Consider the following 19,638-nt stretch of genomic DNA (forward strand, 5'->3'; position numbering starts at 1 on the left):
AGTCCATTTATACGTCCGTAGTGTATTGCGGATCTGCACCCCCATAGAAATGCCTATTCTTGTCCGCAATTACGGACAAGAATAGGACATGCTCTATTTTTTTCCGGAGCTGCAGACCGGAAGATTGGGGCCGCGCTCCGGAAATGCAGATGCGGATGGCACACTGTGTGCTCTCCGCATCCATTCCTGCCCCATTGAGAATGAATAGGTCTGCACCCGTTCCGCAATTTGCGTAACAGATGCGGACCCATTATAAGGACGTGTGAATGGACCCTTAGGGTTCTTAGATCACGCAGATTAATGGGAATGAGCATTTGTATTATCGTGTTTTCCAGATAATTGGACTGTGTAAAAGGCTCCGGTGATCACCTGATGAACGAGGAAACGCTCATTCATCAGCTGATGGTGTCTTTCTGCCGACCCCAGATCACCAATCATCATTCTTGTGGAGCAGATCGTTCTGTCTAGACAATGGCCTGCTGCGTGGGAACAATGATTTTCTATGGGGATATTACTATAGCAATCGCTTGTCCACATCCAGTGGATATGATTGCTGCATGTAAATGCAGCTGTCATCTCTGCCGATGATCAGGCAATTATCAGGAATGTCTGCTTTATTTATAGTATGCCTGATCATTAGTCCGTGTAAAAGGACCCTTAGTGATCAGTTGTTTCATTCTGAAGAAAAAACACTTTTAATCCATATGCAAATGAGCAGTGTAAGGGCACTAAGGGTAGGCCTCTGTGCACGCTGCTCCTCTTCCGTCCTCTGCTAGCCCCTATCTTTCCATCCTGATTGATAGGGCCAGGTGAGATGACTATGCAGGGACCTGACCCTGCCAATCAGGAAGGAGATGGATGGGCTGACACAGGAAGCAGAAGGAGCAAGGGTGCACAGAGCTGCTTGGACACGCCATGGGTGCACCTAACCCATAGGCGTGCGCAGCCTATTACATTAGGGTGTGCACCCTAAAGCACAAACAAACATGACGCGTGTGCGTGTATGTATGTATGTATGTATATATATATATTATAGCCACAGATCCTCCATAACAGTGTGTCAATTTTTATTTTACTAACCTACTACTTAAAAGACAAGCTTTCAAGAGTTTTCCTTTCTTCTTCGCTACGCTTGAGTATTGAGAAACAATCTATTCCTAAGGGTGGGTTTACATCTGCGTTATGCCATTCCGTTATAGGTTCCGTTTCAAACGGAATATATAATGGAATGGCCAGATGGAATGCAAAACGGAAACCTTTAAGAGGCATTCCGTTTTGCTCTGTCCTAATAGAAGTTTATGAGAAAGCATAACCAATCCGTCTGGGTCCCGTTATGCTGTTATCCTGTCGACAGGACTTTGTTTTCCGTCTTGCATAACGGGAACCAGATGGATCCGTTTTGATTCCCATAGACTTCTATTAGGAAGGAGAGCAAATGGAATGCCTCCTGCAGAGTCTGCGCTGTACGAGAGAGACTGCTATAGTGGCTGTGAAGGGAAAAGTTCCAGAGCACAATGACAGCCCCAGAGCCTTTCTGCTGCCTGACCAACCGTATGCTGCCACAGCGCCAGCCCAGCCTGCAGGACATCAGAGAGGCCTGGGGTCCACATTACAGCACCAATACATTTATTTATCAAAAAGCATCATACATAGCTTAAAACAAAACAAAACAAAAAACATTTTTTATTGTCCCTTTAAACAAAAGCCAGAATATAATAAAAGACAAAAAAATAAAACAATTTACTTACAAAAGAAGCTGTTCAGTCGTCTGCTGTGCCGTCCTCTGCTTGCTTCCGCAGATTCTTTTCCCTCCTTTCTGCCTCTCCTCAGTGCGCAGGCGCACTGTTATGGGGGATCTGTGGATGACACACTGTTATGGGGATCTGTGGATGACACACTGTTATGGGGGATCTGTGGATGACGCACTGTTATGGGGGATCTGTGGATGACACACTGTTATGGGGGACCTGTGGATGACACACTGTTATGGGGGACCTGTGGATGACACACTGTTATGGGGGACCTGCGGATGACACACTGTTATGGGGGACCTGCGGATGACACACTGTTATGGGGGACCTGCGGATGACACACTGTTATGGGGGCATCTGCGGATGACGCACTGTTATGGCGGCATCTGCAGATGACGCACTGTTATGGGGGCATCTGCAGATGACGCACTGTTATGGGGGCATCTGCAGATGACGCACTGTTATGGGGGCATCTGTAGATGACGCACGGTTATGGGGGCATCTGTAGATGACGCACGGTTATGGGGGCATCTGTAGATGACGCACTGTTAAGGGGATATCGGTGGATGGCACTGTCATGAGGGCATCTGTGGATGACGCACTGTTATGGGGGATCTGTGGATGACACACTGTTATGGGGGATCTGTGGATGACACACTGTTATGGGGGATCTGTGGATGACGCACTGTTATGGGGGATCTGTGGATGACACACTGTTATGGGGGACCTGTGGATGACACACTGTTATGGGGGACCTGTGGATGACACACTGTTATGGGGGACCTGCGGATGACACACTGTTATGGGGGACCTGCGGATGACACACTGTTATGGGGGACCTGCGGAAGACACACTGTTATGGGGGCATCTGCGGATGACGCACTGTTATGGCGGCATCTGCAGATGACGCACTGTTATGGCGGCATCTGCAGATGACGCACTGTTATGGGGGCATCTGCAGATGACGCACTGTTATGGGGGCATCTGTAGATGACGCACGGTTATGGGGGCATCTGTAGATGACGCACGGTTATGGGGGCATCTGTAGATGACGCACTGTTAAGGGGATATCGGTGGATGGCACTGTCATGAGGGCATCTGTGGATGACGCACTGTTATCAACAGTGCATCATCCACAGATCCCCCCCCAAAACATTATCATCCACAGATCCCCCCCCCCATAACAGTGTCATCCACAGACCCCCCCCCCATAACAGTGTCATATTCTACACAGATGCCCCCATAACAGTGTCATCCACAGACCACAAATATCTATTAAGAAGATATTTCTGGAAGGAACTGTTATGGGGGTATCTATGAGGAATCTGACACAGATGCGGGGGGGGTCTGTGGTCTGTGGATGACACTGTTATGTGGGGCCAGGGGGGAATCTGTGGATGACACATATATAGCAGCATCTTGTGCTATATATGTGTCATCATCCACAGATTCCCCCCCCCCCCCCCCCCTATAACAGTGTCCCTGACAGTGACCCCCAGGAGTGGAGGCCGCCGGGGTCTTATGCAAGCAAAGTGTTGTAATAAACTACTTACTGGGAGACTCCAGCTAGTAATCCACAATCACTGGGCAGGCGGCAGCGTAACGTGACATCACTCCGTCACGCCGTGCGCGCCTGCTCCTCCCACTTTATTAATTAAGCAGGCGCGTGACGTCGGAGTGAGTGACGTTACGCAGCCAGCCGCTGGGACACGGAGCATGGGAGCAGTCTGAAGATATCATTGTGGCTGTGCGGGACAGCCGGGGCTCAAGCGGCAGTGCAGGAGGCTGAGCACGGAGGTGTGATTAGGGTGTGCCCAGGCACACCCGGCACACCCCGTGCGCACGCCTATGACCTAACCACTCATTTGCATATATTTTTTCCAGAATGAAGCAATAGATTGCAAAGTGAGAGTTATCATTACATTTAGCTGAACTAGCCCTACAAGGCATTGTGTCTGTTTTAACAGTGAATCTTCTGGTGTCAATATAAGATACAAAAGGGCAAAAATATAAGTGATATGTTGTATGTGACCATTTTAGTGGGGTGTTATGACTACTTTTTGGGTAATTTTCTTGCAGCCATGTGTGTTATTAGATACAGCGAGACTGGCACAAGCTGTGATGTGGCCTATGTGTCTCCCCATATCAGATCTGATTAGTGAGTCACAGTTTTATACAACAAAAGGCCAGAGGCAGTTACAGCTTTCAGGGCTTTGTCATAAGAATTAGTACATTATTTGCCAACGCATTGACCTTTCAGCTTCATATGGCTTGGGGGATTATCTGAAAATACTGTCCATGGTCATAAACAGAAATTATGTCCTTTCTAACAATTGTACAGTGCCTTCTAATGTACAGGAGTACAATGAAAAATCCAATATTGATATCAAAGAAAACACCACAGTGCCTGCAACTGTAGAAGGCCATAGCCCTGGAAAGCGGTAAGTGGTCTAGATTATTTGTTCATTGATTAGAATACTTGTCTTCTTTGGACCCCCCATTTCCATATGCATGTTACAAAGAAGGCAGCTTTTAGGGAACATAGGTGGTTGCTATCCCACAGTAATAAAGGGCTTGTGGAAGTGAATTTACTATATAGTGTGGTGTCAATAACCCCAGTGTTAATTTTTCTAATCATCACATCAATGCTCAGTAAGCAACCACTGGAGTTCTCATACTGTAAGTGAACTTGAGACCCACCTGATTGTCATTGCGGTGCTCCACAATTTGTACAAAGACATCCTTGGTGCCCCTCCAGATCACCTGAACCTCACTTATGTACCGTGCCCATAAGTTGATGCACCCTACTTCAAGTTTATCGTCTTCAGTGAATACCAGAACTTCCTCATACCAGCCCAGGTAGAGTTTTGCCTATGTGGGAGTACAAGGGCTCACCATGGCTTTCCCACTGAGCTGGTGGTAGATAATTTTTGGGGGTCAAACAGAAAGTAGTTTCTGGTAAGAGTAAAGCGGAGTAGTTCAGCATTTTAACTCATTATGAGAACAGTACTAACATTCGCTGCTGTGCAAGAAAAATTCCACCTCCCTGAATCCATGGTTGTGCGGGATAGAAGAGTACAATGCGGAGAACTAGGCAACTGCATCACTTCCTTTCCTCTATTCCCTCTTCCCCAGATTTTGATAGAGCCCTCACTCCCTTTGAAAAAATATGCATAGGTTCAGGTGTATATCGCCATTCTCTCGCAGAGCTATATAAAACACTGGTAATACCTGACAAAGATTTCTACCCTTCTTACGTAAACAAGTGGACTCAGGATCTACGACTGGATATCTCCTCTTACCAATGGCTTAAAATATTCCAATTAGCTCATAAGTCTTCCATTGCCAGTAAGTATCAAGAGGCTAGTTACAAAATATTGTCAAGGTGGTACTATGTTCCGACCCGTCTCCAAAGAATGTTTCCGACAGCGTCCCCTCTGTGCTGGCGTTGTGAATCGTCTCAGGGTTCGCTTCTCCATATTTTCTGGCAATGTGACAAAATCAGGCATTTCTGGACTCAATTCACAGGGCTTTATCGTCCGTTTTCCTTTTCACTATTCCAAATTCGCCAGGTTTTTTCTTACTGCTCCACTCGGATTTGCCCATGAGCTTACTCCGACGCTCCTGTTTGCGTCATATGGTCATTGCGGCTAGGTCTTGCGTCCCGATGAAGTGGAAATCCTCTGTTCCACCATCCACTGAAAGGTGGATTCAAAAAGTGGAAGAGATCCGGAGAATGGAGGAACTAACGGGATCCTTGAAGTGCAACAACAAAACTTTTGTTACGACTTGGACCCCTTGGTTCACCTTCCAAGATTCAACAGAGTATCAATCCTTGCTTACCTGAAGTGTCCCTTGCGCTTAACCTGCCTATTAAGTCTTCTCTCACTGGATTTGCCCCCCCCCCCCTTTCTGTGATGTGTCTTTTCCCTCTGTCAGACTTATTGCTGTTATTGGTATCTTGATAAGAATACTTCGTGATTGGCCACTTTTAGAGAGTAGTTTTTCTTTCTGTCTGCCATGATCAATATTATTTTGTTCAGTCACTATCATGGTTATCATATGCTATGTATATTCAGATTCTATTGTCAGAATATCAATATGTTACTCATGTCTGTATGCCAGACTGGTTTCGGCTGTGCCATTTTGTGATATGTGATTTAACATGTTACAAGCATTGTCATACTCTTGAAACTTATAAATAAAGAATTTATAAAAAAAAGAAGAGTACAATACCTCCATACATGTGTTGGCCTGCCAGCAGTCCTGTTTAACGGTGACCCTTATCCAGAATCCTAAGGAGGACTATAGTGTCTCTGGTATAGGAAGGGAAGCACGTGTCAAAAGATCTCAGTATCTAATCAGTGTAGATCCACACATTTTGGGATAAACTTCCCACAACAGAGACCCATTAAAGTATTGAATAGGTGAATACAATGGTAAAATAACTAAACAAATCTAAATTACTGTATTTTTCGCTTTGTAAGATGCACCAGATGATAAGACGCATTCCAGATTTTAGAGGAGGAAAATAACAAAAAAATTTTTTCATCAGAACTCGGATCAGACCCCCATATCAAATGCTCAGATTAGACCCCCCATATCAGATTCTCATATCAGATCAGACCTCAATGTCAGACACCTGTATCAGACCCCCATGTCAGACCCCCGTATCGGACCCCCATCAGACCTCAGATCAGACCTTAAAATAAAAACATTCACTTACTTGTCCTACTCTGCTGATACTCATTCTGCATTCTTCGCTCTCTGATTTTCTCTGGGTCCACGCTGCACTGTCATCTGACTGCACGCTACGTCCTGATGCGGTACACAGTCAGGATAGTGCAGCGCCGGCTCCAGGAAGGAAGACCAGGGATGGTGAGCACAGGCAGCGCTTTCTATGCCATCCATTGCTCTAATAGCGCTTAAAGGGGTTATCTGAGACTAACAAATGCTCCCCTATATGCCAGGCCCCTCACACTGACAGGCTGCAGGGAGCGGGGAGCCAGGTAATTAGATTCAGTGTGAGGGGCCTGGCATATGGGGGAGCATTTGTTAATCTCGGATAACCCCTTTAAGGATATAGATTGTTCTGATGGAAGTTAACACCTGCTTTACAGGAGAGCTATTAGAAAATGTATACTAAAGCCATGTAATGTGGGGGAAAAATATGTTCCCATGACAGTCCTTCTGTCTGTATGCTTGCAGCTCAGTGTTATCACTAGTGATGAGCGGTAGGAGCAATATTCGAATTCGTGATATTTCGCGAATATTTTGTAGAATATTCGCAAATTCGAATAGTCGTTATATTCTACATTCTTTTTTTTTTACTCGAAAATCGACAAGGTAATGATCGCGTAATATGCGAATATTACGCGGTCAATACAGGAGTGGGTCAAAAACGAATATATAATATTACTATAAAATATAGTGCTATATATTCATTTTTAGAATATTTGTCATTTTTTCCATCTGAACACATGATTCCTCCCCGCTTCTTGCTTGTGGGCCAATAAGTCATTGGCCCACAAGAAACTTAAGCAGGGAGCAATCATGACTTCAGAGGGAAAAAAAAGATATATAATATAGTGCTATATATTAGTTGTTTTGAATATTTGTCCTTTTTTTTTTCTATCTGAAGTCATGATTCCTCCCTGCTTAAGTTGCTTGTGGGCCAATGACTCATTGGCCCACAAGCAAAAAGCAGGGAGGAATCATGTGTTCAGATGGAAAAAATGACGAATATTCTAAAAACGAATAAATAGCGCTATATTCTAAATATTAAAGAATTCTCGAAGTTGCGATATTCGAGATAAAAATTTGCTTTTCGAATATTCAGGCTTAACACTAGTTATCACAGGGACAGGGGTGCACCACCAATGAGGCGAGGTGAGGCAATTGCCTCAGGCAGCATCAGATAGGGGCAAGAGGGGGACAGCAGACGGAGGATTATCTGTTTCTGTGGTAGTATTGGGAAGCACAGTGGGCACAGTATGTGGTGCTGTATTACCCTGTATGCAGTGTCGGACTGGGGTACCTAGGGCCCACCAGTAAAATGCATTTTGGGGGCCCACCATACGGATACATTCAAATATAATAAATAATCTAGCAAGTTTTTTATATGAACATAGACTGGTTGAGGTGCTGTACATTGAATATATGTATGTAGTGCAGTAAGTCTACTGTGTTATGTGCCACTTGTGCAGGGGGTGGGGGACTAGGGGGTCACTTTGCTCAGGGGCCTACCGGGGGATTCCCCTGTACCCCTGTGGGCCAGTCCGAGCCTGCCTGTATGCTTTGTAGCTCTGTATGTAATGTTTTCCAAGTATGTCTTTAACAGTAGGGCTGGAGGCAAGAGGTATTTGGGAGTTGGGGCACAGTTTCAGTTTTTGCGTCAGGCAGCAGAAAAGCTAGGTGGACCCCTCCACAGGTAGTGTGAGGTTTATTGCAACAGACAAATGCCCTCACCAGATCTTTGCAGACACGTTTTCTTGGTGCCAAAAAAAACAACATTTTACTTCTTAGAGAGAGACACATGCTGTTAGCAAGTAACAGTCTCCTAAACAGTGAAACAAAGCATTTTCTTTTGTTGCTTTTTGGCCCTCGAAGGATTGTACATCGCACCACAGGTCCGGTTGCATGGCCAACATTTTGCATTTAGACAGTTTGGTCCCAAGCCAACATATCACCTACTCAATCCAAGTCCACGGGTCTTTATAGAAAACTGCCTCCTTAAAGAGTGACACTTTCAGTACTGTATGTAGCAGCATTGGTACACATCAATGGGCAGGGTGCAAGGCAAGAGGGTGGATGCAGGGCCAGTGGAATATGGAAACAATGATCAGGCCCATGAGTTGCAATAAATATAGTCTCTTTACTGATTGGATGATAAGAGTTGTAGTACAAGTAGCAGCAAGATCGCAGTTCCGAAGTATCTTACAGAGCAGGATTTTCACCAATGGCAACTATTAGAGTAGTTCCTCTTTAAATCTGTAGAGCTAAAGTACAGCCTGCTTTCGTGTGGTGTTCCAAATCCACAAAGATATACAGTGATCACCGTACTGTAGTTGAGGGAAGCAGATACAACACATATATTTGGTTGGATTCAAGATCAATAGCTGCCAAGCAGCTTGTGACCCATTTATTTAATATTTAAAGGCTTAAATGGGTTGTCCCACTTCATTAAATAGGGTTACATTAAATCATTGCCCCCCACTGAACATTTCTTCTAATACATGTCATAAAAAAAAACATAGCATTCAGCCTAAAAACGCTCCTTTCACTCCCCTTTGTTTGTGCTGGTATCCCATGGATACGGCCTAATCTCGCCGGCCGCATCCATGCCGCACCTGCGCACTGGTAACTGTTGCGATCCTACAGCCGGCCTCTCACTCACACTGTGAGCGCGCACGTCGCATAGTTCTGCACATGCGTGGGCGCCCGATCATATCAATGTATTACTGTTTTCTTGTAGCAGGAGGGAGCGCACTGCGTCATAGCAACTGAGGATGCCGTGCGCTCCCTCCTGCCGCCGGAATACAGTGATACTCTCTTATAGATCATAGCAGTGTATTACTGTTTTCCGGCAGCAGGAGGGAGCGCACGGCGTCATAGCAACCGAGGACGCCGTGCGCTCCCTCCTGCCGCCGGAATACAGTGATACACTGCTATGATCTATAAGATAGTATCACTGTATTCCGGCGGCAGGAGGGCAGTGGCGTCGCCGGGGGGGGGGGGGGGCCAGAGGGGGCCACGGCCCCCCCTACATCAAGCTGTGCCCCCCATGTGCCCCCCCAACTAAAATGCCCCCATTCATTTTGGTACTACTAGTTCTGTGAGTTGTTTTGTGTGACATGATGTGCTGCTGCTGCGTCGTGCCTGCTGTGCTGTGCTGTCTGTGCACTGACTGTACCGGGTGTAATGCGGACTTGTCAGGACTCACTTCACTTGCGGTCTCAACTCACTAGTCTTCTTCTGTGGTCTCGTCTCACTGACTCTCTCCACCCACCGCCGCCGCACCGCGTCCTCATCCCCGCCCCAGCCCCGCCCCCAGCCACGCCCCCCAGGCCCTGATGAGTTTATCAGTTGAGTCAGACAAACTCAGACTCAGTGGCACTGCAGACTGGCTGGAGGTGCTGTGCATAAATCAGCTCAGCTCCTTGCCGCTAGTCGAGCCTCAGGCTCATGCTGCTGCTGAGGAGGGAGTGCACGGCGTCATAGCAACCGAGGACGCCATGCTCTCTGGTGCCCAGAAGGAGTCCAGGCGGCAATCCACAGATGCCCCCTACCCCATAAGTGCCATCCACAGATCCCCCCACCCCATAAGTGCCATCCACAGATGCTCCCCTCATAAGTGCCATCCACAGATGCCCCCCCCATAAGTGCTATCCACAGATGCCCCCCCATAAGTGCCATCCACAGATGCCCCCCCCATAAGTGCTATCCACAGATGCCCCCCCCATAAGTGCTATCCACAGATGCCCCCACCATAAGTGTATGAATGTTTGTATGTCTGCTAAAGGAATCCGCACCGTCGCATTTACAATCATGAAATTTGGCACACAGGTACATCAGGTGTTTGGGAAGGTTTTAGACCGGATCTCAGCTCTCTAGCACATACCGTTCCTGAGATATTCCCCAAAAAATGCAAATAACACATCACATGACCTACATTAGCCAATAGAAGCCTGCAGGTCGTTCTCTTCATATCCCAACTGCCATACACACGGTCACATGTCCCTTATCAGCCAATAGAAGCGCGCAGGTCCTTAGTCTCCACATACACCAGGTTTCCATAACAACCCAGCCATTTTTCTTCACTGCTGCAGGTCAGCTTTAAAGGGGCAGGATGCTGTGGATGACACTGTTAAGGGAGCGGAGTGCTGTGGAGGTCACAGTTCAGGGGGCAGGTAGAGTGGCCATTCAGGCCACCCTCAAAAGACGGACTTAAAACACTGCCCCTAGGTCCTGCTAAGCCACGCCTCTGATTCGATTAGGCCATGCCCCCTCCCACTCCACAGTCGACGGGGATAAAAAAAAAAAAAAAACTTCTGTCAGCTGCAGGTGTGGGAGGGATGATGACTTTCTCCCTGCAGCTCACGCTCAGACAGCACAGTGCTGCTGTCTGAGAGTGAGCTGTTCAAAAGGACATCCTTGCGTCCGTCTATTCCTTGCGCTGGACGGAGGATAGGGAGTCTGAAAGCCAGACTATACGCCTAAAACCAGACCTCTGGCTTCCCTAGGGGCAGGATGCTGTGGAGGTCAGTGTTAAGTCTCAGATTGCTGTAGAGGCCACTGTTAAGGGGGCAGGGTGTTGTGGAAATCACTGTTAAGGTGATGGGGTACTGTGGAGGTCACTAATAAAGGGGAGGCTGCTGTGGAGGTCACTGTTAAGGGGCGGGCACTGTGGAGGTCTCTGTTAAGGGGGCAGGGAATGGTGTAGGTCACAGTTAATGGGACGGTCCACTATGGAGGTCAGTGTTAAGGGCCGGGGTGCTGTAGAGGTCACTGTTAAGAGGATGGGGTGTTGTGGAAGTCACATTTTAAGGGAACAGAGCTCTGTGGAGGTCACTGTTAAAGGGTCGGGGTACAGTGGAGGTCACTGTTAAGGGAGCAGTGTACTGTTGCAGTCACTCTTAAAGGGGTTGTCACTGTGGAGGTCTCTGTTAAGGGGGCCAGGAATAATAATTGAGGTCAGTTAAGGAGACTGTAACCTATGGTCACTGTTAAGCGGCGGGTGCTGTAGAGGTCACTGTCAAGGTGGTGGGGTGCTATGGAACTCACTGTTAAAGGGGCAGGCTGCTGTAAAGGTCAAAGTTAAGTCAGTGTTAATGGGTGGGGGACTGTGGATGTCACTGTTATAGTGGATACTGTCGATATCTTTTAACAACACACACAAACTTTAAATGAAATAGATTAAATATACCCGTGTGAAGCCGGATCCTTCAGCTGGTTTTATATTAGCATTATCTAAAAGATAACTGATCATCATTATACTCACCCTACTTCAGTAGTTCCTTGCCAATCCTTGCTTATCTCCTGCTCATTAGCTCCCCAATAAATGCCAGCTCAAACAGGCACTAACTGTCTAACTTCCAGTGTCTCTCTCTCTACTCTTAACAGCAGGGGCGTAGCTAAAAGCTCATGGGCCCTGGTGCAAGAGTTCAGCTTGGGCCCCCGTCCCTCAGTGCTTGTTGGCAAGGGGCAGGGGAGCACATAGCCCTCCTGCTGCCTGAGGCAAACATTGAAAGGGCACCCCCTCTTGCCAAATTCTTAACCTAACCCCTTCCCTCCAGCCAGAGGTGTAAATCGACCAGTATGCACTTTCTATAATGCCAGTGTCTTATGCGGCACAGGGGTCTTTGGGCCCCCTTAGGCTCCTGGGCCCGGTAGCGACTGCTACCTCTGCACCCCCTATAGCTACGCCCCTGCTTAACAGTCTTTTCAAGAAACCATAGGCATACAATCAGATTCTTTCCTCCTACTGCAGTTCCCGTATTGAGGTCACAACATTGAACTAAATAACAGTAGGTTAAGTGCCGTAGCAATAGTTAACCCCTTTGCAGTGCCCCACTGGGGTACAGTGCCTGTACTCCCGGTATAACCGCAGATTGTATTTTGACAAGAAGAGGACTCTATCAGTTCAGAGCTTGGGCTTGTCTTATGCTCTGAAGGTACATCGATAGTATGGTGCAACCACAGGGTGTATACGTTGTTCGCCAATTTCTCGGAAGCCTACCAGGTCCCTAGGTTCCCTCATTCTGACAGGGACCCTTCGACAACCACCTGGCTATGGCTTTGGCTAGCTCTGTACCTTTGTTAATATGGTAGCTACCATGGTATTCTTCTCTTCACAGGCTCAATAGTTTTGGGCCTCACCACAGTCTACTGGCACATTCTCTCAGCAGCTGCCTAGGCCTCCCACTCTTCCTGACAGGTCTCTGACCATCACACTAGCACCTACTACCACCCTTCTGAATGGCATCAGAAACCTAACCCACCTGGCAACATCATGCTTGAATGCTCCCAAGTACCACAGGGGTGGCAGCGCAGGGCCACCTGTGGTGCAACCCCTCACAGCAATGTATTTATTTATTTTTTGTGCAGAAGTAGAAAGCAGGACTGATAAGAATGATAGAGATACAGAGACATAAAGTACTTCCGTGGGGACAGAAAGTTTGGTTACAACTGCAGAAGTCCAAGTGATGTGACCAACATATATACTAAGCTAAACTGCAGCAGCGTTACTGCTGTATGGAAATGGCCGAAGTGAGCTTTACTATAACAATTCGGGCAGTTCTTGATTAACATGCATTCTCTGAGCTTAAAATGAACCTCTTGCATAGCAATATGCTTGTACTATGTTAAGGCATAATATTCCTATTACTCATACAGTAATTCAGCATTTTTCTCTTGTTTGCTCACTAATCCATTCTTTCCAGCATTCTTGATAAAATAACCAGTAAATATCCCGGAAAAGGCGAAGATAGTAGAAGCTTACGGTCCAACTGTGATACTCAGAGCCTGCGAAGTACAAGATCAATGCCACGTGCCAATGGGTGAGAAGAAGCAAATGGGGTAGAAATCCTTTAAACATGACTTATACAATGGTACCCCAACATTTCTTCCTCTAAAAAGGCAATTTAAATGCATGCTAATGGCCTATTTCTAGGACCCCTTTGACCAGTGAGCACAGAAGCCTCTTCAGTATTTTTAGGAACACCGGTGCAACCATCCATGAGTCTAATTTACTTGCTACAGTCCTTTCACTCTGCTGGTCGCAGGGAGATCTGGGGGCTGGACCCCCACAGTTTTGAAATGACTATCCTAGGTGTACCCATCTGACTATGGCCAATATGTATAACAAAAAACTTGCTAAAGGCCAGTTTCCCATAGGGATCATTTCATCTAAGGGCATGTTCACGTCTGCACTGGAGGCTCAGTTCGGGGCATCCTTCACACATTTCATCAAAAACAGTGGAGAGAAAAGACACGCAGGACTTTTTTCCTCTGCTTACAAAACATTCTCCAGAATGGAAACTGAATGGATCCCATTATATTCAATTGGATCTGTTTGGCCCAGTTCCTGTCAGCAGAACAAGAGAGATAAATACCCTGTCCCTCTATAGCTTTTCTATTGACGTTCTGTCATGGTGCTCTTCACCTGGCAGAATGCCACTTCATTGGTAGGCCCCCAGCCTTTGGAGCAGAAAAGGGCACACAATGAAGTTGAAAACATACAGAGGTAGGAAAGCTAGAAAATATAGACACAAACGTGAGTTAAGAGATGACTGATGGTTTTCATTATAAAGCAGGATGGCAGAGATGCTAATAAGAGGGCACGAGAGAGCAGCTGTCATTTTTGATGGTGAAATTACCGTTATAGCATATATTCAGCATGGTGGCAAGAGGTTACCTTGGCATGCCTGACTGGTATTTAGACTGTTGCGGAAATACGTTCTGAATGCATAATTTATATGTGAAAACCTATTTTATATGCAGCATAAAACCTGATGTTTTTTCCCACTGTTGTTAGGAAGAATACAGTGTAATAAAAGCCCTGCATTGATTCCCGCTTTCTTTGCAGTTTTGACAGAATACTCAAAAAGCAGACGAGAAGTGGAGAAGATGCAATCAGCATTCATTCAAACTTTGATGCACAGAGCTTGAGAAGTATCTCATCGATGCCTCGCTCTGAAAGGTGAAGAATTCAGTGATCCTCTTCGTTAGTCGATACTTTATGACCGTATATCCTAATTCTTTTTGACGGTTGAAAGAATAAGAAAAGGCAACACAATGGCCAAGTACTTATTAGGCTGCTTTGTATGGATTAGGTGTCACTGACTCCCAGTATAAGGCCGAATGCACACAGCCGTGTTCCGCGGCCGAGAGCAGTCCGGGGTGACACGGGCTGGATTCCGGCTGCGAGCAGGAGCGCACGGCGTCACTGGTTGCTATGGCGCCGTGCGCTGCATGCCGCCGCTGTACAACAGTAATACACTCGTACAAGTGTATTACTGTAGTACAGTGGCGGCATGAAGCGCACGGCGTCATAGCAACCAGTGACGCCGTGCGCTCCTGCTCGCAGCCGGAATCCAGCCCGTGTCACCCCGGACTGCTCTCGGCCGCGGAACACGGCCGTGTGTATTCGGCCTGAGGCTAATTTCACACTAGCGTTTTAAATTCCGCTATTGAAATCCGTCATGGGATCTCAATAGCAGATGAAAATGCTTCAGTTTTGTCCCCATTCATTGTCAATTAGTGATGAGCGGCAGGGACAATATTCAAATTCGCGACATTTCGCTAATATTTGGGCGAATATTCGTCATATATTTGAGAATTCGAGAATTCGCGATTATTTTCTTAATTGCGAAAATCGGCAATGTAATATGTGCGAATTGCGCACGCAATACAGGCGTGGGTCACTTTTGCTACATTTTTCAAGCTTTATATGCAGATAGAGTGCTCCAATATATTCGCGATTGCGCAAATCGGCAATTAATGATGTGCATATTTTGGTGCAATACGTGCAACTTCACATTTTAACAGGTCGGACTACATATTAGTGATTGGTGCACTAAGTATTGTTGTGAACTTGTGACATCACAGCACTATGTCTGTAGCATGTAGGTAAGGACAGCAGAACCTCAGCTACACTATATCACTACCTAACCTACACTGACTATCTCCCACTATCTGCATTATATATAAGCTAACTAACTAACTAACTATTTGTATGATATATAAGCTAACTAACTAACTACGAAAAATTTGTAATGGGGGTCACTCAATATAAGGCAAACACACGGTGATTGGTATCCATATATATTCTTTATATATTATATAGGCTTCAAACTATGCAATTAAAACAATATACATAAAACATTTCATAAAAATTAAATGAATAAAAATATACTATATGTTTAAAACACCGCACAAAAGACCTCTGGCTCTGTATTTCAATATATAGAGTCTCTCAAGAGCTGTTTTCTATTAACCCTGATTCATGTCCGGGGACTATGACAATTAGCAGGTAGGTACGGGTTCAATGTCAATGTTCCAAAGATGGCAATGATAATAAGAACATTGGATTTCCCAATTGTGTTAAGAATGTACTTTACCACTCCTGCAGTAGATCCACATAAGCGTCCGATTTCAGCAGAATGTATTGCTGTAAGCTGTAAGGACCTGCTGGTAGGCTCTGTATGTGAAGTTCCCCACGCCGTTAGTAGCGATGCAGCTTGGTGTTGCCGCTCTGACCTTCCAGGACCTAGGTGGCGTCCCACGTGGTTTACTGGGTGGTCACGTGATCTGTATTTCCAGGCGGGGTTTTCAAACTTCTTTAACGCGAATTCATGCAGATATGCGTTTGTAGAGTCTTTTCTTTAGTTGTCCCTCACTGTCATTCACCAAATGACAGTGAGGGACAACTAAAGAAAAGACTCTACAAACGCATATCTGCATGAATTCGCGTTAAAGAAGTTTGAAAACCCCGCCTGGAAATACAGATCACGTGACCACCCAGTAAACCACGTGGGACGCCACCTAGGTCCTGGAAGGTCAGAGCGGCAACACCAAGCTGCATCGCTACTAACGGCGTGGGGAACTTCACATACAGAGCCTACCAGCAGGTCCTTACAGCTTACAGCAATACATTCTGCTGAAATCGGACGCTTATGTGGATCTACTGCAGGAGTGGTAAAGTACATTCTTAACACAATTGGGAAATCCAATGTTCTTATTATCATTGCCATCTTTGGAACATTGACATTGAACCCGTACCTACCTGCTAATTGTCATAGTCCCCGGACATGAATCAGGGTTAATAGAAAACAGCTCTTGAGAGACTCTATATATTGAAATACAGAGCCAGAGGTCTTTTGTGCGGTGTTTTAAACATATAGTATATTTTTATTCATTTAATTTTTATGAAATGTTTTATGTATATTGTTTTAATTGCATAGTTTGAAGCCTATATAATATATAAAGAATATATATGGATACCAATCACCGTGTGTTTGCCTTATATTGAGTGACCCCCATTACAAATTTTTCGTATACATTCTTCTCCAGCATTTGGGAGTGCTGTGGGGTTGTGCACCACTCCAGAAGTGAAACAGTGAGAGAGCCACCATTTCTTTTCCATTTTAACTAACTAACTATTTGTATGATATATAAGCTAACTAACTAACTATTTGTATGATATATAAGCTAACTAACTAACTATTTGTATGATATATAAGCTAACTAACTAACTATCTAATGTAATGACACAGGAAAGCACAGAGCACAGTAATGACACTGGCCCACAAACAAGAAGGGAGGTTACTGAAGCCATTTTTTTCCCCCAAATATTCGAGAATATGAATATATAGCACTATATTCTAAATCTTCACGAATTAAAATTCGCGATTCGCATATTCACGCCCAACACTATTGTCAATGGGGACAAAACTGAACGAAACGGAATGCACCAAAATGCATTGGTTGCGCTCCTATGGCGAACAAAATAACGCTGAAAGCAGCGTTTGGAGCAATAGAAAACGGATACGTCCCCCATTGACTTTCAATGGTGTTCATGACGGATCCGTCATGGCTATATAATACATAATATAACCAGATCCGTTCATGACAGATGCATGCGGTTGTATTACGGTAATGGAAGCGTTTTCTTTTCCTATAGAGTGCAGGATAAGCCTTTATTAACTGGGATAGTGGCTCTTATGTATGCCTTGTGTATATCTGTTCTATTTGAGGTGTTATTTGTGGGTTGTCAGCCATCATGATTACGTCTCACCTCAGATATGGTTTTCCTAATGAATGCTACATTTCCCATTATGCTTGGCTTTGCAGAGAGTCGGTGCACTCTGTGTCCTCTGAGATCAGCCATGACAGATTAGTGACACAGCTGCTATCCCTTCACACTGCAGGGCCTCCATGTTTTCCTATATGATACAGCTTGAGCCTGTCTGCCCTCTCTCCTGTCCTCTCTCTCTATCCTTTCTTATAGGTGTTGTTCCCACCTCTGGGACCCGCTCCTACACCGAGAACGGAGCGGGGAAGGTGATGGAGGGCACACTGCGCATGCGCAGCCACCCTCCTTTCATTTGTATGGGGCCGCCAAAAATAGCAGAGCGTTGGCTCGGCTATTTACGTCGGCCTCAAATAAATGAATGGGAGCGGTGCAGGTCCCGGAGGGAATGGGGACATATCCTAGCAATATGTCCCCATTGTCTGTGATGGGAATACCCCTTTAATTTTCAAATGTACAGCACTGCTGAAATGAGACAGAAATAGAAAGAAAAATGTTTTGTATGAGAATTGAGTTTAAAAAAAGACTCCTTTCTGACAGAAGTGTCCCTTTAACAGGAAAACAAGCCTTGGGGCAACAAGGCCAGTTTATCATTTTGACTGAGGCCTGGTTATTAGGTTGCCACCAGCCTAAGCAAATTGCAATAGGGTAAATGATTACATGGATTTCAGTACCCTGGATTATAGTGTACCTAAATATGTGTAAAATTTATTTCTGGTTAATATCATAAGATGTATTTGTTTGGAATGGAGTTCCATTTTCATTTTTTAGACCTCTGTCTTCAGTGCCTTAAAGGTACAGTGTCACCAGGATTTCACTTACTGAGCTATTAACATGACCACATCAGTCTCCACGATTTATATTGCAATATACTAGTATTACTGCCCTGTGTCTTGTAATTTGTCTATAAAATCACTTTTATTAATATGCTAATTACCTCAATAAGGAGCCCAAGGGGCTGACCCTCGACTCGGAAAGGAAGAGCGAAGAGGGGTGACTTACCGGGCGGGCAGAGGACGGAGGAGCAGGAGCGTGTCGAGCGAAACTGGCGCATGCGCAATGAGTTCTGTGAGGCCAATGCCAGGACACCGCGCGGGCGCTGACATGTGTATCCAGGGCGCATGCGTGGGATTACGGGCGCTGCACAAATATTACATCGGCGAAGAGGAGTGAATAAATTATCAGTGGGGCGGTGCTGGGCTCCGAAGTAATGGGCGCGGCTGGGCTCCAACGGCCGGAGGGACAGCCCTGTGGGCTCCTTATTGAGGTAATTAGCATATTAATAAAAGTGATTTTATAGACAAATTACAAGACACAGGGCAGTAATACTAGTATTGTGTAATGTAATTCGTGGAGACTGATGTGGTGATGTTAATAGCTCAGTAAGTGAAATCCAGGTGACAGTGTCCCTTTAAAGGGCGTCTGTCAGCAGATTCGTACCTATGACACTGGCTGACCTGGTACATGTGCGCTTGGCAGCTGAAGGGATCTGTGTTGGTCACATGTTCATATGTGTGAAAAAAACTGATGGATGGAGGCTCATCTGGGAGATCCCTACGGGTAGGTGCGCTCCTCAAGGCTCACCCAGTTCCGAAAGAGATAGCTAATGGAAGAAAAAATAGGGGCACTCAAATATCAGGGAGCCCTGGACAGCTGTGGATATGTAAATAATATTTAATGGACACCAATAAATCGATAAAGACACTAATATCTACAATAGCATAAAATAGCATATGATACATAAAATTCACATAAGAAGTGATAAGCGAAGCATAGAGTGGTACACCTGAGGTGGGCAGGACTAATAAAGAAGTCTCTGGCTAAATGGTGACCAAATGGAGCCAGCGATAAAACCAGATGTGCAGCCGGTACACAGTATTAGTACCCTAGTAGGGATATGGGTGAAGGCAACATAGCTCTCGTGAGTAAATGGCATAACAAGAGAATCGCTCATGGAATGACGTCCATATCAAGGCTTGAACAGTATAGGAGGAACCATATACATTACCACCGGATGACAGGCCAGTCCTGGTTCACGCTGTATGTGATGATCTCACCGCCGAGAGGCAGGTAGGC

At 45.7% G+C, this 19,638-nt stretch overlaps 1 protein-coding gene across 2 annotated transcripts in view; it reads left to right on the forward strand.

Moving 5' to 3' along the window:
* Positions 1-19,638, forward strand: part of SYTL5 (synaptotagmin like 5) — a 237,780-nt gene that overhangs the window by 145,041 nt on the left and 73,101 nt on the right. For both annotated transcript variants that reach the window (XM_044286622.1, XM_044286621.1), the window contains exons 5-7: positions 4,093-4,192; positions 13,193-13,309; positions 14,338-14,451. In XM_044286622.1, coding sequence (XP_044142557.1) covers positions 4,093-4,192; positions 13,193-13,309; positions 14,338-14,451 — 331 coding nt within the window. The remainder of the gene's footprint in view (positions 1-4,092; positions 4,193-13,192; positions 13,310-14,337; positions 14,452-19,638) is intronic.

This window comes from Bufo gargarizans, chromosome 3 (assembly GCF_014858855.1).
Source record: "Bufo gargarizans isolate SCDJY-AF-19 chromosome 3, ASM1485885v1, whole genome shotgun sequence".
NCBI lineage: Eukaryota > Metazoa > Chordata > Amphibia > Anura > Bufonidae > Bufo > Bufo gargarizans.